The 27,656-nt window shown below is 43.6% G+C and overlaps 2 protein-coding genes across 3 annotated transcripts; both read right to left on the bottom strand.

The window, feature by feature from the left end:
* Window positions 1-1,087: 1,087 nt before the first annotated feature.
* LOC124662277 (probable LRR receptor-like serine/threonine-protein kinase At3g47570) lies at window positions 1,088-4,340 on the bottom strand. The gene is made up of 3 exons (XM_047200133.1): window positions 3,050-4,340; window positions 1,562-2,656; window positions 1,088-1,470 (listed from the first exon to the last, which is right to left on the bottom strand). The coding sequence occupies exons 1-3, from the start codon at window positions 4,338-4,340 to the stop codon at window positions 1,088-1,090; spliced, it is 2,769 nt and encodes a 922-aa protein (XP_047056089.1).
* Window positions 4,341-21,946: 17,606 nt separating this feature from the next.
* On the bottom strand, window positions 21,947-23,209 carry LOC124665453 (protein STAY-GREEN LIKE, chloroplastic-like). 2 transcript variants are annotated; one of them, XM_047202869.1, is made up of 3 exons: window positions 22,832-23,209; window positions 22,242-22,736; window positions 21,947-22,136 (listed from the first exon to the last, which is right to left on the bottom strand). In XM_047202869.1, the coding sequence occupies exons 1-3, from the start codon at window positions 22,976-22,978 to the stop codon at window positions 22,035-22,037; spliced, it is 744 nt and encodes a 247-aa protein (XP_047058825.1). In that variant the 5' UTR covers window positions 22,979-23,209; the 3' UTR covers window positions 21,947-22,034. The 2 variants fall into 2 exon arrangements, with proteins under 2 accessions (XP_047058825.1, XP_047058826.1); XM_047202870.1 differs by having other exon boundaries at window positions 22,242-22,762; window positions 22,832-22,943.
* Window positions 23,210-27,656: the final 4,447 nt, after the last annotated feature.

Below are 27,656 nucleotides of genomic sequence, written 5' to 3'. Positions count from 1 at the left end.
GTGCACATGGTCATGGTTAATACCCGTGACTTCTCTCGCTTGGGAATGGCTTGAATAATAACCTAAGTTTATTCTCAAAAGATGATGATGTGATTGTCTGCATATATGGATTGTTCTTATCCTTCTATAAGGCTTGACGAAAGATTGTCTCTCTCTTTACTTGGCCCTGCAGTGCAGCAATGCAATCCAATGCTTTTTTACCCTATCTCTCAAACCACAATGTACATATATACCCGGATCGGATTGGATGTGATGGGATGGATTCGGTCATAGGAAAAGCGAGACGAGGGCGTTGAATATGGCAGGAACGATGCCGGTAGACTTTTAAGGACGCTCGCGCGCGGAAACCGATGCCATTGAAGGCGCGCAGAAGCCCAGCCGCCGCCCGCCAGTGCGCGCGCAGAAGAGGCAGCCGCGACATTGATGGCGAAGGCTGCGGCGCAGACACGGAAGCGCCGATCGCATAAGCGGTGGCTGCGGAAGCGATGCCCTCGATACAGGCTCGTTGCCAGGAGGGTCCGGTGGAGAAGCGAGCGGTCACTTGGAGCGTCCGCGCAGCGTCCGCCGCGACGCATTCCAGACGCAAATATGCGCCGGGTTTGCGTCGCTGTGGATGTCCCGGTCAATATGCGTCATCCCGCTGGAGGCGGTACTAGACGCATTTTCGGCACACGCGGACGCAATCGGTCGCTCAGCGTCCATTTACGTCGCCCCGTTGGAGATGCCCTAAGTAAAAAACTTGTTACGAAGTGAGTAAGGCATATTCTTTAATAGTAAACCAACAACCGTCATAGGTGGGAGGCGACGTTCCATAGATGTGCCTATGGTGACTTCGTCAATTTCAAGATCCAATTCGCCGGCTCAGTCTTTCGGAGGTGCTCATATGGGTAGAATGTACGTGTGTGTACGTTCATAGGGGTGAGTGTATGCGCGTGTATGTGAGCGTCTGTACTGTTTTTTTTAAGAAGAGAGCAAACACTCATGGAGGAAATAAAAGCTTGTTGAAACTACATGCCCGATCGATGGAGCTAGCTTGCTCACAGGAACTCGCCCACAAATATAATTTCATGCCAGCCAAGGAGCTCAATCACTGTAATGCTGCACCACGCGATGTTTTGGATGCCATCATTTTGTTGTACTCTGTTTTTATCCTTTTTAACCTCACGACCACGTCCTTCATCGCCATTCTTTGGTCAGGCGAGTCGCTGCAGCAGAGCAAACCCAGCTCGATTACCGGCGCCATGAACCCCTCGTTTAGGTTGTGGCTAGAAGAAGAGGCCGAGCCAAGTAGCTGGTCATCAACGACATGGACAAGCTCCGCGGGGAACGCACGGAATACCCATTGCCTAAGGGTTAGTTCTTCCCCGAACATAGCATCTGTGGGCCTTCTTCCGGTAAACACTTCAAGGAACATGATCCCGTAGCTGAATACATCGCTCTTCCGTGATGCTTTTCCAAGAGACCCATACTCTGTGCAAGAAACATACATGAGCAAATATCAGAACAATCATGTATGGTAAAGTATAATTACGCAATGGTTTAACATGTGCTAGTTGAGTACCTGGTGCCATGTATCCAACTGTTCCAGGCATACTCGCACAAATCATGGAGTTGTCATCACCTAGAAGCAACTTTGCGATGCCGAAGTCTGCCACACGCGCCGTCATGTCCTCATCAAACAACACATTGCTCGGTTTCAAGTCACAATGCAAAATCACCTCGTAGTGATCATGGTGTAGATACTCCATTGCCATCGACACATCGAGCATGATGCCGAGCCTCTCAAGGAACCCCAATTGCAAACTGTGGGAATGGTGAAGTAGCTTCTCTAGACTGCCATTTGGCATGTACTGAAGCACAAGTGCTCTCAAGTCTAGATTGGAACATGTGTTGAGTATCCGTATCAAGTTGCGGTGCCGCGCCATACGAAGCACACGACACTCTGTGTCAAAGCTTCTCATGGCCTGCTCCAGCTTCATGTCAAGAACTTTTATCGCGACCACCAAACCACACAATTGGCCTTTGAAGACTTTTCCAAAGCTTCCGGATCCCAGCATGTTATCTTCACTGAAATTATTTGTGGCGCGTAGGAGCTCACGGTAGGAGACAATTTGATGGCTCATGCCATGGGTTGGATCAATAGAACTTTTGATCCTTTTATTGTTCTTAAGTTTCTTTCGGATCAATAGGTATAAGAAAATAGCAATACCGCCAAAAGTTACAGCGGAAACTGCGATTAGAATTCTTAGCAAGTGTCCACTACTTGACTGAGATTTGTAAACACAGGGCGGATATCCTAGACGTGGATTACCACATAGCCCAGCATTCCCGATCAAAGATTGCGATAAGAGGTTTGAGAAAACACCTCCTTCTGGTATTTGGCCTTCTAGCATATTGAATGAGAGGTTCAAAGTAGTCAAGTCGGTAAAGTTTGCAAGGAATAGAGGAATGGAACCAGAGATGTTGTTGAAGGAGAGGTCAAATGAAGCTAAGTTAATTAAGTTTTGAAGTGGGTCTGGCATGGGGCCTCCTAGCGAGTTGTGTGATAGATTTAGGTAGTTTAGCATCTTAAGTAGTCCAATAGATTTCGGGATGCTTCCTATCAAGAAATTTGAAGAAATGTCCATTTGATATGTTTGTAATAGCCCAGAAATATCTAAAGGTAGTGCGCCATAAAGAGAATTGCAAGAAAGATTGAGTTCGATAAGCTTATCAAGGCGGAATAGACTTTCAGGTATCATTGAACTTAATTGATTATCAGACAAGTCAATTTTCTCTAACCTACTAAGATTACCGAAGCTTCTTGGTATGGAGCCAAAGAACTTGTTTCTTTGGAGAAATAGTCTCTGTAGAGTCGCAAGCATGCCCATTTCTATTGGGATAGTGCCTGAAATGTCATTACAAGAGAGATCAAACCAGGTGAGGTTTTTTATTGTCGCGATGGATTTTGGAATCGGCTCGGTCAGTAGGTTGTTTGTGAGATCTAACCATTCAAGGCTGCTTATGTTAGAAATTGCCGATGGAAGTCCACCTATTAACTTGTTGTAACCTGCAGTGAAGGTGACTAATCGGGAAGTGAGGTTTCCCATAGTGTCAGGGAGGGAACCTGTGAAAGAATTGACCCCTACGTTAATGAGATGGAGGTTTCTGCAATTGGAAAGAACCGACAGGAATTCCATGTTTCCCTCTAAATTATTATTTTGTAGCTGAAGACTCTCCAAAGCTGCAATGTTCCCAAGAGTTGGTGGTACCACGCCGGACAATTTATTTACTTCTAAATATAGGTAAAGCAGGTCCGTTAAATTTCCGAGGGAAGCTTGAATTTTACCAGTAAGTTGATTGTCTCCAAGATGCAGATAGGAGAGTTTTTGCATTAGTCCTAACTCTGGTGGTATGCCCCCTGTGAGGTTACAGTAGGAGAGGTCTAACATTGTAAGACTAGTCAGATTGCTAAGAGCACCTGGGATCGAGCCAACAAGGTTAGTTTCACCCATAAAAAGAATTTTGAGGTGTTGCAATCGAGCTAACCATAATGGCATAACATCCAGAAAATAGTTTCCATCCAAACTCAGTCTTTCCAAGTACTGACATGATGCAAGCCCTAATGGAATTCTGCCACTAAATTTGTTATCAGAGAGGTACAGAGTTTGCAACATTGGGAGACTGAAAGTTTGGTTGTCTGGAATGGAACCTGATAGGCTGTTGCTTCCCAGGTCAATATACTGCAAGGAAGGCGTGTTGTTAAATAGGAACGGTGGAATTTGACCACTCAAGTCATTTTTATATAGGGCAATGGTCTTAAGTTTCCGCATATGGATCAAAAGATTCGGAGGGATTTGCCCGGTGAGTTGGTTGAAAGTCAGACTAAGGAACTCAAGCCTCGTGAGGTTACCTAGGGCAGCAGGAATGGCACTTGACAGGCCATTTCTTGCAAGAATAAGAGTTTTAAGCCGGCCTAGCCTACCAAGTTCGGGAGGGATTGAACCCGTTAGGTTAGCATAGGTAACGATAAGCTCGGAGAGAAAAGAGAGGTTACCGAGATGAGGAACCAAAGATCCGCCGAGGGATGTTTTGGACATAGATATGGCCGTGACGCGCTGCCGACGTCGACTGCACGAGATGCCGACCCAGTGGCAGAAAGAGGTGCCGGTCCAGTTGTGGGCGAGGACGCCGAGAGGGTCCGCAAGCTGTGCTTTGAAAGCCAGCAGCGCGGCCAGGTCCGTGTCGCTGCCGTTGGCCGGAGCCGGACTCAGAGAAGAAGGAGAAGCAGGGTAGGCCGAGAGTGCTAGCACTAGGAGTAAGATGATGGGAATGCGGGCAGATGATGGTGCAGCTGCCATTGCTGGAGCTGGGTTTCGAAGTGTTCGTCTCGTCAAAGTACTAGCTTGGGGAGAATTTATATGAGTTTTCTGTAGAAAATGTCATCCCTGTTTTGCGCCACAGGTGCAGCCACCGTTTGGTCATAGTCGCATGAGTCGCATTAAGGTCTCCGCACAACAGCGCCACAATATGCTCTAGACCTACAAGTCCAGCGTGACTGTGACCTGAGCTCAAACATGCGCCACGAGATATGGATGAAACAAGCCAAAAATGTCCATGTACACCAGGAAATTGGTGGAGAAAACGCACTGACATTATTATTGCTGTTTGTTGACCAGTAGGCATATTAGTCCATAGTCTAATTGGTCTAATTAATACCCAAAGCTTCATTCGTGTTAGACAAAAAAGATACAGCACAGCGGTGCAGCTCGGGCGCTGAGCGATGAGGCAGACCAGAAACTGGTGCAAACATTTCAATCAATGGACAGTGAATAGGTAGGAACTAAAAAACAAATCAAGCGCACGGGCTTGACTAAAACTTGACGAGAATGAGGTGAGATTCGTCTGAGCGAAGTGTACACAACAACAAAACAAAACCCATCCATCCATTTAGATCGATCTTGCTGTACTGCATGAAGCATTGATGGGATAAGACCAGGAAGTAGGAGTGCTGAAGTAGGATCAAGACGTGCCTACAGAGAAAATATCTCCTCCATGCGCTGCAAGATTCAGGATATACCTCAAATCTCCCCCGAGGAAAGCATTTTTCTCACATCTAAGTTCACTGAAACTCTTCTTACGATCAGTACGTGGAAGGTTCACGAGATACCACTCACATCTAAGTTGACGGATTCCAAATGAAGGTGCAATCCACTGAAACTCTTCTTACGATCAGTACGTGGAAGGTTCAGGAGATACCACACAAATTCGAGCTTACACCAGTTTGGGTCACAGTTGAAGGAGTGCCATACTCTGTGAGGCATTTCCATGGTCTTTGGGCGGTGGGTTCTCTCATTGGCACTACCTTGGACGTAGATCTTGTCACCTTGCGGAGAAGGGGAGTGGTACGTATTTTGGTTGCCATGTTGGATCCGAAGGTCCTTGAAAAAAGGGCCGATGTGAATGGTCAGCTGTACATTGGGGTGACAGTGGTTTTAAAGTTGAGAGGGTATGATTTTTTCTTCCGTCGTCAGCCTGAGGATTTTGTCCCGGAGGATGACTTTGTTCCTTTCTTCTGGAGACGCAAAAGGGATGATCCAGATAGCGAAGATGCCAGTAAGGATAACGACCAGGAGGGGAGTGGTGATCCTAGTCATCTAGCAGATTCCTCTTTGGTGAACATGGACGTTGATGCGGCACAGGCTCCTGGAGGCTCCCATGGGTCTGATGTGGAGAAGTCGATGCATTCGGTTCCCTTGTTTGCTGTCACTCCGTACAATCCATTCCCGAGAACTCTGCGGGCAGTGGAGATTGTGGAGGCGGCTAGGCAGAAATCCCCTGGGCTGTTTGCTCAATCTGTCTCTTCGGCTACTCCGTCTTTGCCAGTGCCTCCCGCGGTAGTTGGGCTGCAGTCCGCTCCTCGCATGGGGCATCCCTCGTCGTCGCTGCAGGTTCTGGTCGGGCAGGAGGGGTCTACGTCGCCCCTACCCTCCTGCGGTGCGGCCCAGGCTGCAGTGGTGGCTGCTGCGTCGCCTCTTGGTGACGGTAGCCTGTCTTCGTCGAGCTCGCTGGAGTCTGCCCTCGGTGGCCAGGCTTCTCCGCAGGTGGACGGGCAGGAGGCGCTGGCACCGTTGTCTCCCTGCGGCCACGACCTGACTCCACCGCAGGTGGACGTGCGGGAGGTGGCGGTTGCAGCGCTCCCTGTCGGCGGCGCGGTCCTGCCTGCGGGAGCGGGTGGCTCCTCGCCCAAGGCCTGCGTCGACTCGCTGGTGATGGAGGATGGCGGGCGACCGATCGCTGCTGCCTCGGGGGGGTCCTCTTCGACTCTGTCTCCCCGGGGTGGTAGCCCCCTTTCGCCGCCTTGTCAGCCGGCCGACGTGTGGGAGGGTCCTACGGCAACTTCGCCCTCCCACAGTCGGGGTGTTGAAGTTGGGGCGCCGGCGGCTATGGATGCTGCGGTGGACACGTTCCGTACGTGTTCGTCACCGCGTGGATCCGTGGGGTCGGAGGGGTCGGCTTCGCGAGTTTCTTCGGCACCGTCTTCTCCGACGCCTTCACCGAAGTCGGTGGTTCTTCCTCTTCGACAGCCACCACCTCCTCAACGACGTAGCTCTCGTCATGCTATGGAGGCGGATGGTTCCAAGGCGACGGATGAAGACACCATGGCAAGGGCGATGCGTCGTAAGGCGGAGTTAAATTTGGATATACCTGGTATGAAGTCATGTTCTAAATCTTTTTTGCCTCTTCCAGATAATGTCATTTCTTCTAAGCTTGCTAGTGTAGGGGTTCGTTTGGGTTCAAATAATAATGCAATTTCTGTTTCGGCTAATGCTTTGAGACATATGGAATTTGATAGATTAAAAGTCAATCCCAAAGTTTCAGCTAAGCCTTGTACCTCTATTCAGGATGATGAAGAGCTGAGTGCCACAATAGATAGTCAGCTTCTTTCTCATCTTGTTGATGAGGTAGCAGAAGTAGATTTGGATGAATTGATGCTAAGCTCGGTATATGATCTAAAAGCATCAGCTCGAAAATCCAAAGCTAATTCTGCTTCAAAAAAATCTAAGTTTTCTTCTAAGGTTAAATCCACAAAACCAACAATGGTTGTACAATGAATGGTATGTTCTTCAATAGCAGAGGTCTCAAGGACTTGGCTAAACATTTACATATCGCTGATTGTATAGCAGATCATTGTTTAGATTTTGTGGGTATATCCGAGACGGGGAAACGAGATTTTACCACGAGTCTTCTAAACCGCATCTCTGGTGGGGTAGATTTCTCCTGGTTTTCTCGGCCTCCTCGAGGTCGTTCTGTGGGCATTTTACTTGGTGTTAGGACTTCTACTATGGAAGTGTTGGCTTGCTCGGAAGGAGATTTCCACGTTAAACTCCATATCCGTAACAAGTCCGACAATTTCATGTGGAGCCTTGTCACTGTCTATGGTGCTGCCCAGACCGAGCACAAGACTGCTTTTCTTCGTGAATTGGTTAACGTTGCAAAAGATAACCCATACCCTATAATCATAGGGGGGGATTTCAATTTGCTAAGGTTTTAATGTACGGGCTCTTCCTCGTATTGAAGGTTTGTCGGATCATGCTCCCATACTATTAACAACCGGTAAGCAGAGAACACAATGTAAACATCAATTCAAATTTGAATTAGGATGGTTACAACGTGATGGCTTTTCGGATATGGTTAAACGAGTATGGGAAAGACCTGTTGCTGGTTCTAGTTCTATCCAAAGGTGGAATAATAAACTCCGCGCCTTGCGGAAACACCTTCGTGGATGGGCAAGACATGTAACAGGCATTCTCAAAGCTGAGAAACTTCGCCTTACATGCTTGATCGATGATCTTGAAGCCCTTGCCGAGACACGGTTGCTTTCACCGCAAGAAATTGATCTTAAGAATCAATATAATGCGCAGATGGCTTCCATGTTGAGAGAGGAGGAGCTTAAATGGTATCAAAGGTCTAAAGTCCAATTTATCCTAGAAGGAGATTCGAATACAAGATATTTCCACTCTGTCGCAAATGGCAGACATAGGAAGAAGCTTATTCATTCTCTAGTTCAGGAGGAAGGGACGATAGTGGGGCATGAAGAACTTAAATCTTACATTACTAATTATTATAAGGGCCTTTTTGGGGATCCGGATGAAGGAACCTTCACTATGGAAGAATCCATGACTCGAGATATTCCTCAAGTTTCCCCGAAGAAAATGCCTTTCTGACAGCCCCTTATTCTGAGGAGGAAGTCAAGAAGGCGGTTTTCCAAATGGAGCATAATAAAGCACCAGGTCCTGATGGTTTCCCTGCTGAGTTCTACCAAAACTTCTGGGAGATTATTAAGCCCGACCTTCTTGCTTTATTTTCAGCATTGCATGAAGATCAACTAGAATTGTTTCGTCTAAATTTCGGTGAGGTAATCTTATTACCTAAGGTTTTGGAGGCAGAGAGGATTCAACAATATCGACCTATATGTCTCCTAAATGTTAGCTTCAAGATTTTTACCAAAACCGCAACTTTAAGACTTAACTCTGTGGCTGATCATGTGGTGCGCCCGTCCCAGACGGCCTTTATGCAAGGAAGGAATATCCTTGATGGGGTAGTCACTTTGCATGAGACGGTTCACGAGCTCCATAGGAAAAAGTTAAATGGAGTTATTTTAAAAATTGACTTCGAAAAAGCATATGATAAAGTGAAATGGTCTTTCCTACAACAAACTCTCCGGATGAAAGGTTTTTCACAAGAGTGGCGTTCTTTAATTAACAATTTCGTTTTTGGTGGAAGTGTTGCCATCAAAGTCAATGATGATGTAGGCAATTACTTTCAAACAAAAAAGGGATTGAGGCAAGGCGATGCATTGTCACCTATGTTATTTAACATAGTGGCGGATATGCTAGCGATTATTATTGAACGGGCTAAAGCAGACGGTCTTATTGAAGGAGTAGTTCCACATCTCGTTGATGGTGGCCTCTCTATACTTCAATATGCCGATGATACAATTTTATTTATGGAACATGACCTGGAGAAAGCGACGAACCTTAAGTTGATACTATCAGCTTTTGAGAAGCTTTCTGGCCTTAAAATCAATTTCCATAAAAGTGAATTGTTCTGCTTTGGTGAAGCTCAAGACGAGGCTTCCTTATATGCCGATCTATTCGGTTGTGGGATTGGTCGAGTTCCCAATTAGCTATTTGGGTATTCCGATTCATTATCGGAGACTTACTATAGCTGAGTGGAAACAAGTCGAGGAACGACTTCGAAACGCCTTTCAAGTTGGAAAGGAAAGCTACTATCTCTTGGTGGACGGTTGGTTCTCATTAATTCAGTGCTAAGCAATATGGTACTGTATATGATTTCCTTCTTCCAATTGCCTAAAGGGGTCTTGCACCGATTGGATTGTTTCCGATCTAGATTCTTTTGGCAAGCAGATGGTGAAAAAAAGAAATATCGTCTGGCTAAATGGAGTGTAGTTTGTCGACCAAAAGACCAGGGAGGGCTCTGATACGTCTCCGACGTATCGATAATTTCTTATGTTCCATGCCACATTATTGATGATATCTACATGTTTTATACACATTATATGTCGTATTTATGCATTTTCCGGCACTAACCTATTAACGAGATGCCGAAGAGCCGATTGCTTGTTCTCGCTGTTTTTGGTTTCAGAAATCCTAGTAAAGAAATATTCTCGGAATTGGACGAAATCAACGCCCAGGGTCCTATTTTGCCACGAAGCTTCCGGAAGACCGAGGGAGAGTCGAAGTGGGGCCACGAGGTGGCAACACACAAGGGCGGTGCGGCCCAGGCCCTGGCCGCGCCGGCCTGTGGTGTGGGCCCCTCGTGCCGCCTCTTTACCTGCCCTTCCGCCTACAAATAGCCTTCGTCGCGAAACCCCCACTACCGAGAGCCACGATACGGAAAACCTTACTGAGACGCCGCCGCCGCCAATCCCATCTCGGGGGATTCTGGAGATCGCCTCCGGCATCCTGCCGGAGAGGGGAATCATCTCCCGGAGGACTCTTCACCACCATCTATCTGTAATGCTACATGTTGTGTTTGTTGGGATCCGATGGATAGAGAGTACTATGTTATGTTGATTATCAATCTATTACCTATGTGTTGTTTATGATCTTGCATGCTCTCCGTTATTAGTAGAGGCTCGGCCAAGTTTTTACTCTTAACTCCAAGAGGGAGTATTTATGCTCGATAGTGGGTTCATGCCTCCATTAAATGCGGGACGATGATGAGAAAGTTCTAAGGTTGTGGATGTGCTCGTTGCCACTAGGGATAAAACATCGATGCTATGTCTAAGGATGTAGTTGTTGATTACATTATGCACCATACTTAATGCAATTGTCCGTTGTTTGCAACTTAATACTGGAAGGGGTTCGGATGATAACCTGAAGGTGGACTTTTTAGGCATAGATGCATGCTGGATAGCGGTCTATGTACTTTGTCGTAATGCCCAATTAAATCTCACAATACTCATCATGTCACGTATGTGCATTGTTATGCCCTCTCTATTTGTCAATTGCCCGATCGTAATTTGTTCACCCAACATGCTATCTTATGGGAGAGACACCTCTAGTGAACTGTGGACCCCGGTCCATTCTTTTATACCTGAAATACAAATCTGCTGCAATACTTGTTCTTTACTTGTTCTCCGCAAACAATCATCATCCACACTATACATCTAATCCTTTGTTACAGCAAGCCGGTGAGATTGACAACCTCACCGTTTCGTTGGGGCAAAGTACTTTGGTTGTGTTGTGCAGGTTCCACGTTGGCGCCGGAATCTCTGGTGTTGCGCCGCACTACATCCCGCCGCCATCAACCTTCAACGTGCTTCTTGGCTCCTCCTGGTTCGATAAACCTTGGTTTCTTTCTGAGGGAAAACTTGCTACTGTGCACATCATACCTTCCTCTTGGGGTTCCCAACGAACGTGTGAGTTACACACCATCAAGCATATTTTCTGGCGCCATTGCCGGGCAGATCAAGACACGCTGCAAAGGGAGTCTCCACAATCCAATCTCTTTACTTTGTTTTTGTCTTGCTTTATTTTATTTACTACTTTGTTTGCTGCATTATATGAAAACACAAAAAAATTAGTTGCTAGTTTTACTTTATTTACTGTCTTGCACTCTATATCAAAAACACACAAAAAATTAGTTACTTGCATTTATTTTATCTAGTTTGCTTTATTTACTACTGCTAAAATGGCCACTCCTGAAAATACTAAGTTGTGTGACTTCACAACCACAAATAATAATGATTTCTTATGCACACCTATTGCTCCACCTGCTACTACAGCAGAATTCTTTGAAATTAAACCTCGTTTCTATCGAATCTTGTTATGCGAGAGCAATTTTCTGGTGTTAGTTCTGATGATGTTGCTGCCTATCTCAATAATTTTGTTGAATTGTGTGAAATGCAAAAGTATAAAGATGTAGATGGTGACATTATAAAATTAAAATTGTTTCCTTTCTCATTAAGAGGAAGAACTAAAGATTGGTTGCTATCTCTGCCTAAGAATAGTATTGATTCATGGACTAAATGCAAGGATGCTTTTATTGGTAGATTTTATCCCCCAGCTAAAATTATATCTTTGAGAAGTAGCATAATGAATTTCAAACAATTAGATAATGAGCATGTTGCACAAGCTTGGGAAAGAATGAAATCTTTGGTTAAAAATTTCCCAACCCATGGACTGACTACTTGGATGATCATCCAAACCTTTTATGCAGGATCGAACTTTTCTTCACGGAACCTATTGGATTCAGCTGCTGGAGGTACCTTTATGTCCATCACTCTTGGTGAAGCAACAAAGCTCCTTGATAATATGATGATTAATTATTCTGAATGGCACACGGAAAGAGCTCCACAAGGTAAGAAGGTAAATTCTGTCGAAGAATCCTCTTCCTTGAATGATAAGATTGATGCTATTATGTCTATGCTTGTGAATGATAGGACTAATGTTGATCCTAATAATGTTCCGTTAGCTTCATTGGTTGCCCAAGAAGAACATGTCGATGTAAACTTCATTAAAAATAATAATTTCAACAACAATGCTTATCGGAACAATTCTAGTAATAACTATAGGCCATATCCTTATAATAATGGTAACGGTTATGGTAATTCTTATGGGAATTCTTACAACAATAATAGGAACACACCCCCTGGACTTGAAGCTATGCTTAAAGAATTTATTAGTACACAAACTGCTTTTAACAAATCGTTGAGGAAAAGCTCAATAAAATTGATATTCTCGCTTCTAAGGTTGATAGTCTTGCCTCCGATGTTGATCTTTTGAAATCGAAAGTTATGCCTAATAAGGATATTGAAAATAAAATTGTTACTACAGCAAATGCCATCCAAGTTATAATTAATGAGAATATAAGATTGATGGCTGAATTGCATGCTAGGTGGGAAAGAGAAGAAAATGAAAAACTTGCTAAAGAGAATAATGTAGCTAAAGTTTGGACTATTACCACCACTAGTAATGTTAATGATCCACATGTTGCTGCACCTCCTACTATTAATGGTAAAATAATTGGTGTTGGCGATGTTTCTACTCCTAGTGCAAAGCGTTCAAAATTGCCTGAAACCGCTAAAACTGCTGAAACTGCCTGTGATAAAACTGCTGAAATTTTTTCCAAGATTGGGGATGATGATCCCATTGCTTTAGATTGTAATGGTTTGGATTTTGATGATTGCCACATCTCTGAAGTTATAAAGTTCTTACAAAAACTTGCTAAGAGTCCCAATGCTAGCGCTGTAAACTTGGCTTTCACAAAACATATTACAAATGCTCTCATAAAAGCTAGAGAAGAGAAACTAAAACTTGAAACTTATATTCCTAGGAAGCTAGAGGATGGTTGGGAGCCCATCATTAAGATGAAGGTCAATGACTTTGATTGTAATGCTTTATGTGATCTTGGTGCAAGTATTTCCGTTATGCCTAAGAAAATTTATAATATGCTTGACTTGCCACCATTGAAGAATTGTTATTTGGATGTTAATCTTGTTGATAATGCTATAAAGAAACCTTTGGGGAGAGTTGATAATGTTCGCATTACCGTTAACAATAACCTTGTCCCCGTTGATTTTGTTGTCTTGGATATTGAATGCAATGCATCTTGTCCCATTATATTGGGAAGACCTTTTCTTCGAACCGTTGGTGCTACCATTGATATGAAGGAAGGTAATATTAAATATCAATTTCCTCTCAAGAAAGGTATGGAACACTTCCCTAGAAAGAGAATGAAGTTACCTTTTGATTCTATTATTAGAACAAGTTATGATGTTGATACTTCATCTCCCGATAACACTTGATACACACTTTCTGCGCCTCCCGATAACACTTGATACACACTTTCTGCGCCTAGCTGAAAGGCGTTAAAGAAAAGCGCTTATGGGAGACAACCCATGCTTTTACTACAGTATTTTTGTTTTATATTTGAGTCTTGGAAGTTGTTTACTACTGTAGCAACCTCTCCTTATCTTAGTTTTGTGTTTTGTTGTGCTAACTAAAGTCTTTGATAGTAAAGTGAATACTAGATTTGGATTACTGCGCAGTTACAGATTTCTTTGCTGCCACGAATTTCGACCTGCCTCCCTGTAGGTAGCTCGGAAAATTAAGCCAATTTACGTGCGTGATCCTCAGATATGTACGCAACTTTCATTCAATTTGGGCATTTTCATTTGAGCAAGTATGGTGCCTCAATAAAATCCATCTTTACGGACTGTTCTGTTTTGACAGATTCTGCCTTTTATTTCGCATTGCCTCTTTTGCTATGTTGGATGAATTTCTTTGATCCATTAATGTCCAGTAGCTTTATGCAATGTCCAGTTAAGAATGATTGTGTCACCTCTGAACATGTTAATTTTTATTGTCCACTAACCCTCTAATGAGTTGTTTCGAGTTTGGTGTGGAGGAAGTTTTCAAGGATCAAGAGAGGAGAATGATGCAATATGATCAAGGAGAGTGAAAGCTCTAAGCTTGGGGATGCCCCGGTGGTTCACCCCTGCATATTCTAAGAAGACTCAAGCGTCTAAGTTTGGGGATGCCCAAGGCATCCCCTTCTTCATCGACAACATTATCGAGTTCCTCCCCGAAACTATATTTTTATTCCATCACATCTTATGTGCTTTACTTGGAGCGTCGGTTTGTTTTTGTTTTTGTTTTTGTTTGAATAAATGGATCCTAGCATTCATTGTGTGGGAGAGAGACACGCTCCGTTGTTGCATATGGACAAGTATGTCCTTAGGCTTTACTCATAGTATTCATGGCGAAGGTTGAATCTTCTTCGTTAAATTGTTATATGGTTGGAATCAGGAAATGCTACATGTAGTAATTCTAAAATGTCTTGAATAATTTGATACTTGGCAATTGTTGTGCTCATGTTTAAGCTCTTGCATCATATACTTTGCACCCATTAATGAAGAAACACCTAGAGCTTGCTAAATTTGGTTTGCATATTTGGTCTCTCTAAAGTCTAGATAATATCTAGTATTGAGTTTTGAACAACAAGGAAGACGGTGTAGAGTCTTATAATGTTTACAATATGTCTTTTATGTGAGTTTTGCTGCACCGGTTCATCCTTGTGTTTGTTTCAAATAACCTTGCTAGCCTAAACCTTGTATCGAGAGGGAATACTTCTCATGCATCCAAATCCTTGAGCCAACCACTATGCCATTTGTGTCCACCTTATCTACCTACTACATGGTATTTCTCCGCCATTCCAAAGTAAATTGCTTGAGTGCTACCTTTAAAATTTCCATTCTTCACCTTTGCAATATATAGCTCATGGGACAAATAGCTTAAAAACTATTGTGGTATTGAATATGTACTTATGCACTTTATCTCTTATTAAGTTGCTTGTTGTGCGATAACCATGTTCCCGGGGACGCCATCAACTACTCCTTGTTGAATATCATGTGAGTTGCTATGCATGTCCGTCTTGTCCGAAGTAAGAGAGATCTACCACTTAATGGTTAGAGCATGCATATTGTTAGAGAAGAACATTGGGCCGCTAACTAAAGCCATGAATCATGGTGGAAGTTTCAGTTTTGGACATATATCCTCAATCTCATATGAGAACACTAATTGTTGCTACATGCTTATGCATTAAAGAGGAGTCCATTATCTCGTTGTCCATGTTGTCCTGGTATGGATGTCTAAGTTGAGAATAATCAAAAGCGAGAAATCCAAAATGCGAGCTTTCTCCTTAGACCTTTGTACAGTGCGGCATGGAGGTACCCCTTTGTGACACTTGGTTAAAACATGTGTATTGCGATGATCCGTAGTCCAAGCTAATTAGGACAAGGTGCGGGCACTATTAGTATACTATGCATGAGGCTTGCAACTTGTAAGATATAATTTACATAATACATGTGCTTTATTACTACCGTTGACAAAATTGTTTCTTGTTTTCAAAATAAAAGCTCTAGCACAAATATAGCAATCGATGCTTTTCCTCTTTGAAGGACCTTTCTTTTACTTTTATGTTGAGTCAGCTTCACCTATTTCTCTCCACCTCAAGAAGCAAACACTTGTGTGAACTGTGCATTGATTCCTACATACTTGCATATTGCACTTGTTATATTACTCTATGTTGACAATATCCATGAGATATACATGTTACAAGTTGAAAGCAACCGCTGAAACTTAATCTTCTTTTGTGTTGCTTCAATACCTTTACTTTGATTTATTGCTTTATGAGTTAACTCTTATGCAAGACTTATTGATGCTTGTCTTGAAGTGCTATTCATGAAAAGTCTTTGCTTTATGATTCATTTGTTTACTCATGTCATTACCATTGTTTTGATCGCTGCATTCATTACATATGTTTACAATAGTATGATCAAGGTTATGATGGCATGTCACTCCGGAAATTATCTTTGTTATCGTCTACTCCGCTCGGGACGAGTAGGAACTAAGCTTGGGGATGCTGATACGTCTCCGACGTATCGATAATTTCTTATGTTCCATGCCACATTATTGATGATATCTACATGTTTTATACACATTATATGTCGTATTTATGCATTTTTCGGCACTAACCTATTAACGAGATGCCGAAGAGCCGCTGTCATTGTTCTGCTGTTTTTGGTTTCGTAAATCCTAGTAAAGAAATATTCTCGGAATTGGACGAAATCAACGCCCGTGGTCCTATTTTGCCACGAAGCTTCCGAAGACCGAGGGAGAGTCGAAGTGGGGCCACGAGGTGGCGACACACCAGGGCGGCGCGGCCTGTGCCCCGGCCGCGCCGGCCCGTGGTGTGGGCCCCTCGTGTCGCCTCTTACCCGCCCTTCCGCCTACAAATAGCCTTCGTCGCGAAACCCCCGCACCGAGAGCCACGATACGGAAAACCTTACCGAGACGCCGCCGCCGCCAATCCCATCTCGGGGGATTCGGAGATCGCCTCCGGCACCCCGCCGGAGAGGGGAATCATCTCCCGGAGGACTCTTCACCGCCATGGTCGCCTCCGGAGTGATGAGTGAGTAGTTCACCCCCGGACTATGGGTCCATAGCAAGTAGCTAGATGGTTGTCTTCTCCTCATGTGCTTCATTGTCGGATCTTGTGAGCTGCCTAACATGATCAAGATCATCTATCTGCAATTCTATATGTTGTGTTTGTCGGGATCCGATGGATAGAGAATACTATGTTATGTTGATTATCAATCTATTACCTATGTGTTGTTTATGATCTTGCATCCTCTCCGTTATTAGTAGAGGCTCGGCCAAGTTTTTGCTCTTAACTCCAAGAGGGAGTATTTATGCTCGATAGTGGGTTCATGCCTCCATTAAATCCGGGACGATGGATGAAAGTTCTAAGGTTGTGGATGTGCTGTTGCCACTAGGGATAAAACATTGATGCTATGTCCGAGGATGTAGTTATTGATTACATTACGCACCATACTTAATGCAATTGTCCGTTGTTTTACAACTTAATACTCGGAAGGGGTTCGGATGATAACCTCGAAGGTGGACTTTTTAGGCATAGATGCATGCTGGATAGCGGTCTATGTACTTTGTCGTAATGCCCAATTAAATCTCACAATACTCATCATGTCATGTATGTGCATTGTTATGTCCTCTCTATTTGTCAATTGCCCGATCGTAATTTGTTCACCCAACATGCTATCTTATGGGAGAGACACCTCTAGTGAACTGTGGACCCCGGTCCATTCTTTTATACTGAAATACAAATCTGCTGCAATACTTGTTCTTTACTCGTTCTCTCGCAAACAATCATCATCCACACTATACAGACTAATCCTTTGTTACAGCAAGCCGGTGAGATTGACAACCTCACTGTTTCGTTGGGGCAAAGTACTTTGGTTGTGTTGTGCAGGTTCCACGTTGGCGCCGGAATCTCCGGTGTTGCGCCGCACTACATCCCGCCGCCATCAACCTTCAACGTGCTTCTTGGCTCCTCCTGGTTCGATAAACCTTGGTTTCTTTCTGAGGGAAAACTTGTTGATGTGCGCATCATACCTTCCTCTTGGGGTTCCCAACGAACGTGTGAGTTACACGCCATCAGGCTCGGTATACATGATCTAGAGATCAAAAATCGAGCCCTACTTGGTAAATGGCTATTTAAACTTCTTTCAGAAGAAGGTATATGGCAAACGATTCTAAAGAGAAAGTATGTAGGCTCAAAGGCTTTGTCTCAGGTGGTTTGGAGACCTGGAGACTCACACTTTTGGGCTGGTCTAATGGCGTCAAAGAAATTCTTTTTCCCATACATATCTTTCTCCATCAAGGACGGATCCCAGATACGGTTTTGGGAGGAGAAGTGCTTAGGTAACACCACCCTTCGGGAACAGTATCCAGCTTTATACAGTATTGTTCGCCACAAATCTGATACCATTGCAACGGTGATGCAAGATTCTCCGGCTAATATGGCATTCAGAAGGGATCTTCTAGGCCCCAGGCTAGAATCCTGGAATACCTTGCTGCAACGACTCGAAGGGGTCCAGTTGACGCAGGGACCTGACGTGGTTAGATGGAGTCTAAATGAGAGTGGAAAATTCTCGGTAGATTCAATGTATAAGGCACTGATCCAATCAGATACGCCAGTAATTACTAATAAAAAAATCTGGTCTATGAAGATACCATTGAAAACAAAGATATTTGCTTGGTATCTTCGTAGGGGGATAATTCTTACTAAGGATAATCTTGTTAAGCGTAATTGGAAAGGTAGTAAAAAGTGTGTGTTTTGTCATCAGGATGAGACAATTAATCACCTTTTTTTCAACTGTCAATTTGCGAGATCTATATGGTCAATAACCCAAATAGGTTCGACCTTGTATCCTCCTCAGAGTGTTGCCAATTTTTTTGGTAGTTGGCTCAATGGAGTTGATCATAGGTATAAAACTTTTATTAGGGTGGGGGCGATTGCCATTATTTGGTCGCTTTGGCTATGTAGAAATGACAAGATTTTCCATGACACAAATTCTTCTTGTTTGCAGGTTATCTACCGATCCACCGCTTTGCTCCGTTCGTGGTCCTTGCTTCAGAAGCCAGAGAGCCGAGACCTCTTTATGGAGGTTTCTACACGATTGGAGGATGTGGCGAAGGATATTTTTCCCAACATGGATGGCGGCGTAATCTAAGGATAGAGTCCTCTTAGCTGTCCTTATGTATTTCAGTCCTTCAGTGTTGGGTTTTATCTTTCTTGTGTGAGTGCTACTATGTCACTTTGTGAGTGTGCGGCTGTGTGCATCTTGTTATGCAGAGGCCGGGTGTGCTACTTTTAAAAGTAATGAAAGCGCCCTTTATCGGAAAAAAAATCTAAGTTCACTGAGGAAGAAGTTTTTGAAGCTATTTCTCACAATAAAGCTTCTAGACTAGACGGGTTTTCAGCCGAGTTTTACAAGCAGTTCTGGAAGACTATCAAGCACGATCTCATGAACATATTTCACAATTACAACAAGGTGATCTCTGTTAAGCTTCATGCACTAGCCACTTGAACCAAAAGTCCGAACTGGTGGAAAGGGAAAGGCAATCCATATATATACTCCCTCCATTCCTTGATATAAGCCATATAGTTTTTTTGGAAAAAATCCAAAATATAAGATATATTGTGTTGTATCACTTGTATGGAGATTTTTTTTTAGAAATTTTATTATGTTTACTGATCTAATGTGAACTCATCTATTTTCTCACATCAATTAGTTAGGAGTAATCTTGCCCAATTCTGCTATAGCTTTGCCTCCAGGTACGTTCTTTAATATTCGTGCAAAAAGCAATATGGCTTATATTCAGGATCGGAGGGAGTATTTCACAACACCCCCACTCGCGTGTGATGGGAGAAGAGAAAGTCAACACGTGAAAGAAGAAGAGCACACCGAAACAGGGCATCAGCGGTGGCTAAAGATGGGGGCAACAACAATTTTTAGGCTTAATTGCGAAAACCATGTAAGAAGTGGGCAACAACAATTTTTAGGCTTAATTGCGAAAACCATGTGAAAGCCAGGATTTCAACTCGAGACCTGGGGCTCTGATACCATGTTAAGCTTCATGCACTAGCCACTTGAACCAAAAGTCCAAACCGATGGAAAGGAAAAGGCAATCCACATATACATTTCACAACAATCTCGAGTTATTTAAGCTTAACTTTGGAGTAATTACCTTAATCCCTAAGAAAGAAGACGTTGTGCGGATCCATCGGTATAGACCTATATGCTTACTTAATGTGAGTTTCAAGATTTTCACCAAGGTAGGTACAGATAGAATAACCGGGATCACCCACAAGGTTATTAAGCCTACACAATCTTCCTTTATGCATGCCAAGACGAGATATACTTGAAGGAGTAGATGTCCTACACAAGACCATTCATGAACTTTACATGAAGAAAATGGATGGGTTCCTTTTAAAAATTGATTTTGAAAGGCTTATGATAAAGTTAATTGGCCTTTCCTTCAACAAACTATGCACATAAAGGATTTTTGCCTGTGGGTGTAAAGGTCAATGAAGACATTGGCCATTAGAAAGGGGTTGAGGCAAGGAGATCCTCTATCACCTATCCTGTTCAATATAGTTGCGGATATGCTAGCAATTCTAATTACAAGAGCAAAAGAGGATGGATAGGCAGGTTGTCTTATCCAACATTTAGGAAGACTTCTTTTGGGCTCCTATTTATGCATAAGTCAGCTTATACGAAATGGTGGAAACAAACTGTGGTGGGAAGAAGCTCCTAGAAACTGGTTCATCCTATTCTTTTGGGCTTCTAAAAATTTAGCTTATTGATGTGTTGACTTGTAAGATGTTTGTAACGCCCTAAATGATTTATGTGCCCCAAATAAATGATGGTATCATATGTATATGCTAGTTTTTAGTGCAAAATACGTTAGAAATAGATCAAGAAATTATATCAAAATTTTCATTAAGCTGGTATCATTATCATGTACTAAATTTTATACCAAACACTCCCACATACTATCTCCGTTTCAAGGAATAAGGCGCACGCGTATTCCAAGATGAACTTTGACCATAAAAATTAATCAACAAAATCTTGATTATATTATATGTAATTAGTATCGTTGAATTCGTATTGAAAAGCATTTTTTAATGATACTAATTTCATATAAACAATGTTTATCTATTTGAAGTAATTCTTGCTCAAACAAAAAAAACACGTAAAACGAGGATGCCTTATTTCTTGAAACGGAGGTAGTAGTACATATCAAAGAGTCCATGACCAATTGATATCACAGAAATTATATTAGTATTCACAAGTCACAACAATAGATATTTCTTGGACAGATTCGAGCTAATTGCAAAGATTTCGAGCTAATTGGAAGCACTTTGATCTAATTAGAAGGGAGGGGAGTTATTCTTCATGATAGTGAGGAGGACATCATGCGGACGATGAAGGTGTCAATCCGTGGACTGGAAGGACGGCGCCAGTGGACGTCTCATGTGCTCTATGCGGTAGAGCTAGGCCGCTGAGATGGACGTCTCCTGCACTCTACGCGGTAGAGCCTGGCCGCCAGTGTGGAGAGCTTGGTCGTCGGCCACGTTCTCCTATTGCGGGTGGACTAGGTGGGTCACGACTGGAAGGCGCGGTTGGGGCGGCGGGTAGCTGCGGCGGCGGTGGTAAGAGGAACCCACACATTCAGGCCTGGTGCCTTAATTTTTTCCATTTGCATGATAGCCTCGGGAACCTCCTTCTCCGTGAAGTTGGCCACAAGGATAGCATTCTGTTGCTCCAGTAGCTGCTGTATGTCATTTGTTTCAGATTCTATAAGAGAAAAAAATGATTCGGAGCCGGTGCTCCAAACAAATTGTTAAATGATTTTGGAGATTTTGATGAAGGTTTTTATAAGGGAAACCTAGGTTTTGGAGGGTATGGTAAAAATGGTGGTCATTGATCAAGAGGATAATATGTGATACATTCTTCTTCTGTCTATATTTTTGCAGCTTCTATTTATGAATGTAAAAACTAATAATTACATGAGCAAATCAGTTCTATCTTGAAATAAAAATGTCCCACCACGTATATAAGAAAATTGTATTCAAATCGAACTCTTCAAATGTATGTTTGCTTAAAATTACTTCCCATCAAATATTTTAAAATTAATCCTTTTGACTAGCGATAAATGTTTGTGCATGTAAACTCAACTTTCATACTTTACCGCATCCCTAGCTACGTTTATAAAAGTTCCTACAATTTTATTGAAAATAGTCCAACATTCATACTTTAAAGACTAGTAATGATGAGTATCTAGTATAAGAGGTTTACAGCTGAAAAAAGGCAACTCAAATGATGGTATTCCAACTATCAAAGGCAAATGTCAGCTTGATTCATTTCAGCGGTCAAAGAAATCGATCAAATGTTGATTAACAATAAGGTAAGACGACTACTACATGTGAAGATCAGGGTCGTCTATAGTTTTCTCTTAGCAAAGAACGAAAGATTGTTTGTTGATCTCTTTCCTTTTTTTACTTGGCCCTGCAGCAATGCAATCCAATGCTTGTTTACCCTATCTCTCAAACCACAATGTACATATATACCCGGATGGGGGATGGGATGGATTGGATCATAGGAAAAGCGAGACGAGGGCGTTGAATATGCTCCATTTCCTTCGTCTCTTGCTGATCTCGCTCTGCAGTTGGTCGAGCCGCCCGTCCATCAGATTCCTCTGCAGTTCATTCGAACACAATCAAAATCAGGAAGCATTGCATTGTTCAGATCATCATCGGTTATATATATGCAACAAGGAAGAAGAAGAAGGAAGAAGCATTACCTCAGCAGCTTCTCTGAGGGGCCCCCAGCACTCGATCCGGTTGTACTTGGTGGAGGCGGAGTGGAAGTTGACCCACACCTGGGCGTCCATGAGCTCCGGGCGGCCGGCGAAGAGCGCGGCGTCGCCGTGCACGACCGCCTTGAGCACCAGCGGCAGCTCCTTGGAGAAGACGTAGTACCTGAACCCTGCCGCCAGCCCCTGCAGCGGGTTGCGCCCGCTCACGAGGCAGTGCAGGTGCAGGGTCATCTCCCCGACGCCACCGGAGCAGCTGGTCATCTGCTTCCACTCGGCGAAGACGTCGTCGGGGCTCCACCGCCGGAGCTGGTCGATGGTGATGATCTCCGACACCGCCAGCGTGAGGTTGGCCGTGAAGTCGCAATGGCTCAGGGTGTAGGCTCTGGGGAACGCCGGCCGGAGGTGGTGGTCCTGCCTGGCGAACTGCACCGTCAGCTTCTCCGCGTCGAAGGTCGTCGGGGCGCCCAGCACCTTGGCTGCCTGCACGCCGTCAACCATACAGGCCACTGCTCAGTTATCAGATGAGTTCAGCAGCCAAGAAGGTAAGAACATGCATACAAAACGGAACTACTTACCAGGGAGGAAGAGAGCAGGTCGGATTTCCTGCTGCTGTCGCAGCAGACGACCCAAAGACGATTCCGGCTGCTGCTCCTGCCGCCGGTGGACGTGGTGGTGGCGACTGCGGCGGCGGAGAAGCAGAGCGCGGCGCTGCGCGACGCCATCGGGAATCTCGCATCAACAGCAGGCTGCTGCTCGCCGTGGCATCCTGCAGGCGTCTCCTCCTGCTGCTCCGGCCAGCCGCCCGACCGATTCAAGATCCGACTCCGGTGGCTAGTGGCCAGAAATTAGAGAAAGGAAGAAAGGGATGTACCTGGCTGTGAGAGAGAGGTGGATAGAGCTCATGGAGGCCACAAGCTAAGTCTCCAGGTCACGTCCAAACTCATGGACTGACACCGTGACACGAGCACTGCAGAAGAACGAACCCATTTTCTAAATATGTGGTACATATTGATTAAAAATGATACTAGAAGGTTTTTTTTTGCATTTATAGATAGTAGGAAAAATATTTATAGTAATAAGAAGAAAATGGACATGAAATTGAGTTAGAGATCTTAATAAAAGTTATCAATAAAATGATCTTCATATACACTGAAAATGTGCACTCAGCTGATGACCACATGTTTCTACTCCCACCGTTCACACTCTCACACGAACACTTGTAGAGCTAGAAGTTTAATTAATATGCTTCATAAAGGGATGGTTTATGGGCAGCTTTGGCCCGCTCCTCGTGATGGTCGGCCTCTGGCGGCTTTGCCTGCGATAGGCAGGTCTGTTGATGGCGTGTGTGTTCGTTGGTTCGATTTTTGGGTGAGTTCCAGCCTAGCAATGTTGTTGTTTAGTTTCTGCCCTAATCCTGCGTATTCTTTGTAATAGTTGTGCCCGTTGTTCGCGTTTTCTATTGTAGCTTCTTCGGTGGTTTCTGTGGATGTGTTTTTTGATCTTATAAGTTAGGTTCAACACCATGTATCTTGTCATTGTTGGAGGCGTTATTTATTTGACGTCGGACCATTGGCATGTTATCTGAAAAATTAGCTCTTTTCTTTGAAAAAATCAAAAACCTCGTTTTAGATGTTTTTGAAAAAATCTGAAAACAATAAATGTCGCTAAACACATACCCTACACGTGTGTAAAGCCTCAATAAGAAACACCTTATACATTGGCCTACACAAAAAGTGGATCTTAGTAGAGTGAACACTACACATTTCAAACTATCAAAGTTTATCATAATTTCTCATTTTTGCGTAGCTGAAAGTATATGGTATTTAGCATTGATTTTTTTTTAGAATTTGTATTATTCAGCCTTATGTACATCTAGATTTTTTTTCATTTTTTTTGAAACTTCTAAATATCGTTTTCGTTTAAAAAAACCCAGCTACATCTAGCTAGAGCTTCAAAGTAAGTTTGTTCGTAAATATATAACTTTATTTAAAGGTTTATCTATGTGTATTTTAGCTAGACTGGAAAGCGTTTATTTCCAAACCAACAATCCTTATTGTTTCTCTAAAAAACTATTGTTTTTCCCATGTTATTGGGCATGCCTAGAGCTCACTCGACTGAAATTTAGTTATGATGTCCCCCGTAAGTCTGCATCTCGATTGTCGCTCATCTGCAAATCTCGATGTAACACGAATCACAGAGCAAATTTAGGTTTACATAGTTTTTTCTCAGATACAACCCATATACAATTGAAAATATCTCATTCACACCCACCCGTAAGTTGGTGTATAGGTTTGGTCGGTATGATTTGAGACAATGGTTAGGATTAAACGACTTAAAACATAGATAATAGAAAAGGAAGTACAGTAGCAGAATGAAACCCGGGCCAACATCGAGCATACACCCCCTCCTTCATCCCCGAGCACGCGACGTCGAGCAGCCAAAATCGCCGCCTCCACGACACCACGTCATGCACCTCGTGCGATCCCTGCCACCACCAGATCGGCCCGGCCCTGCATCTCCAATGAGTGCCGCCGCCATCAGGTCGGCCCCATCATGCGTCGAGTGCGAGCGCAGCCGCCACCAGTTCGGCCCCTTCGTGCTTCACCGGCGAGCCACGCGGCCACTAGGTTGACGCAGCCGTAACATTCACTACAGGAATGGCGCGATACGCCGAGGGCCTTTTATACGCCGACGGTCAGAAGTCGGGGCCGTCGGCGTATGGCCCAGCCAGGCCAGCCTGCCCGTCCGACCCTCGGCGTAGCGTTGCCGTCGGCGTAGCGAGGTCTACGCCGAGGGAAGACCTCGGCATATCTTTGGCCCTAGGCGTAGACAGGGCTACGCCGACGGCCACCCTCGGCGTAGGCCATTTTTCTAATTTGTCTAATTTTGTAAAAATCATAACTAATTCATATGATGTCAGAAAAATGCGTATAAGGTATCAAAATGTTCAAAAAAACATCCTCTATCCGTTTATGTCAAAATCATGCATATTTGAATCATGTACAGTACCATGTTAACATAGTAACAATTCAAACACATTCTTATATGTCCTCGGGTTCCTGTTTTGGCCAGATGGCAATTTAAACGAAGTCAGAAAATCCCGCGGAGCCGCATGACGTCATTTTATGTGTTATAGTAACCACTTCAAAAGACGGAATTGGGATACGGAAATTATTTTAGAAAACCCTTTACGAACAGGGCTATCAAGTCCGGAGTTCTATAGCTTTTAGGAGAAATGAGTAGGAAACGACCCGTGACACCGCATAGTTTGTTGGAACGAGGCCATATTTGGCACGTGTGTGGTACCTAGGATGGGAACCAAGGCCCCGGGAGCGGATTTCCAATCCGACCCATGGGCGATGATTTTTTCATTTTCGGGGTGCCAAAACGGGTTTTTTTGTGAACCAGCTACATGGGGCGCATTTATTATTACGTAGTGCTAGGACACCGCCTTCGCACCACATATCACATGCCATATGTGCGCGCTAGCTATCTGGGAATCCATGCGGCTTCCTGTGGTGTCCCGCCGAATCCGCTGGAAAGTGACCAGATTTGAACTATGGCTACACTTTTCGTCGCTCAACAAATTTCGGGAAAAATGTTTTTAGGTCTACGACACATCACTTTATGTGCTAAATTTTTCCGTTTAGCGCGATGGTGAACAACTGCACCAGTGCGCCCGGTACGCCATACCGCATCTCCGTGAGGGCCCGTTTTGGCCAGATGGCAATTTAAACGAAAATCCCGCGGAGCCGCATGGGGTCATTTTATGTGTCCTAGTAACCACTCAAAAATTCAGAATTAGGTTACGAAAATTATTTTGGAAAACCCTTCACAAACAGGGCTATCACGTCCGGAGTTCTATGGCTTTTAGGGCAAATGAGTAAGAAAAGGCATGTGACACCGCACAATTTGTCGGAACGAGGCCATATTTGGCACGTGTGTGGTCCCTGGGATGGGAAGCAAGGCCCCGAGAGCACATTTCAATCCGACCCATGGGCAATGGTTTTTTTATTTTTGGGGCGCCAAAACGAGTTTTTTTTGTGAAGTAGTTACTGGGGCGCATTTTAGTATTGCGCAAAACCTCCGCGTAGTGGTAGGACACCGCCTCCGCACCATATATCACATGCCATATGTGCGTGCTATCTATCTGGGAATCCATGCGGCTTCCTGCGGTGTCCCGCCGAATCCACTGGAAACTGACCGAATTTGAACTAGGGGTACACTTACCGTCACTCAATAAATTTCGCGAAAAATGTTTTTAGGTCTATAATACTTCACTTTATTTGCTAATTTTTGTCCGTTTAGCATGTTGGCGAACGGTGCACCAACGCGCCCGGTACGGCCATTTCGCATCTCCCGAGGAAGCCGTTTTAGCCAGATGGTAAACTGAACGTCATATTTGGATTACTCTAACTTTTAGGTTCAAATGATAATATGAATGTTATATTTAGATTTCTCTCATTTTTCTGATCGATTTAGACATATTATTTGTGGAATTTTGATTTTCCGATTTAAAGATATTAATTATTCCATATTAAATAGAAAAGGGCCAAAAATTAAAATAATTTTATTGTTATTTGAATTCAATATTATTATTACTTATATATTCATTTTTGTTTACTTAAGTAATAGTTTGAAATTCAAAAATAAAGAGGTGTGACATCACGGTCCAAGGGTTAATAGGGTTGATATGCTATTATTATTAGAAAGGTGTCAATTTTTTAATGGAAGCTCATCGAATGGAACCAAGAAGTTAAACGTGCTGATGCTAGAGTAGTGTGGGGATGGGTGACCGAGTAATTTGACTTAATATTAAGTGTACTTAATATTAAAAGTGTATTGGGTGAAAGATAAACAAGTAAAAAAATGGCGTAAAACAAATTAAAATTTAAAAAAATTAAAACTCTATGCTGACGGCATATCAAAAAAGTTCGATTTTTTTGATTTTGTTTTTTGGAAAAAGGAAATTTGAATTTATTAAATTTGTATGCCGATGGTTTTGCTGTCGGCGTAGCGTGCTACACCAAGGGCCGGGCTACGCCGACGGCAATAGTGGCTCCGCCGAGGGAGGTAGTCGTCGAGGAGCTATGCCGAGGGCTGCCCTCGGCGTAGCCTACGCCGACGGCCAAAACAGGCTACACCGAGGGTTCCCGGCCCTCGGCATATCGGCACATTCCTGTAGTGATTGAGAGGTACCAGCACCAATCTCGCCTCCATGTACGCCGACTCCGAAGCAATTATTTTTGCTAATTCAGTTTCCTCTTTCATACAAATACTGATGCATGTTCCTGTTCGGTGTGCTTACTGAATTAGTCTTAGCTGAAGAGTTCATGTATGTTAACCAACAGTCAATGTCTGAAATTTACATGGAGACATTAAATTTGATATTGCAATAAC

This window comes from Lolium rigidum, chromosome 6 (genome assembly GCF_022539505.1).
Source record: "Lolium rigidum isolate FL_2022 chromosome 6, APGP_CSIRO_Lrig_0.1, whole genome shotgun sequence".
Lineage (NCBI taxonomy): Eukaryota > Viridiplantae > Streptophyta > Magnoliopsida > Poales > Poaceae > Lolium > Lolium rigidum.
The sequence above is the reverse complement of the archived record's forward strand: the minus strand, read 5'-3'. Positions and strand labels throughout refer to the sequence as shown.

Coding starts and splice junctions, on each gene's coding strand:
- LOC124662277 (XM_047200133.1), bottom strand. CDS start 4,340: ATGGCAGCTGCACCATCATCTGCCCGCATTCCCATCATCTTACTCCTA. Junction 2,657..3,049: donor ATTAGTCACCTTCACTGCAG/GTTACAACAAGT, acceptor CACTACCTTTAG/ATATTTCTGGGCTATTACAA. Junction 1,471..1,561: donor AGTTGGATACATGGCACCAG/GTACTCAACTAG, acceptor TTTCTTGCACAG/AGTATGGGTCTCTTGGAAAA.
- LOC124665453 (XM_047202869.1), bottom strand. CDS start 22,978: ATGGCGTCGCGCAGCGCCGCGCTCTGCTTCTCCGCCGCCGCAGTCGCC. Junction 22,737..22,831: donor ACCTGCTCTCTTCCTCCCTG/GTAAGTAGTTCC, acceptor GACGGCGTGCAG/GCAGCCAAGGTGCTGGGCGC. Junction 22,137..22,241: donor CCCTCAGAGAAGCTGCTGAG/GTAATGCTTCTT, acceptor AATGAACTGCAG/AGGAATCTGATGGACGGGCG.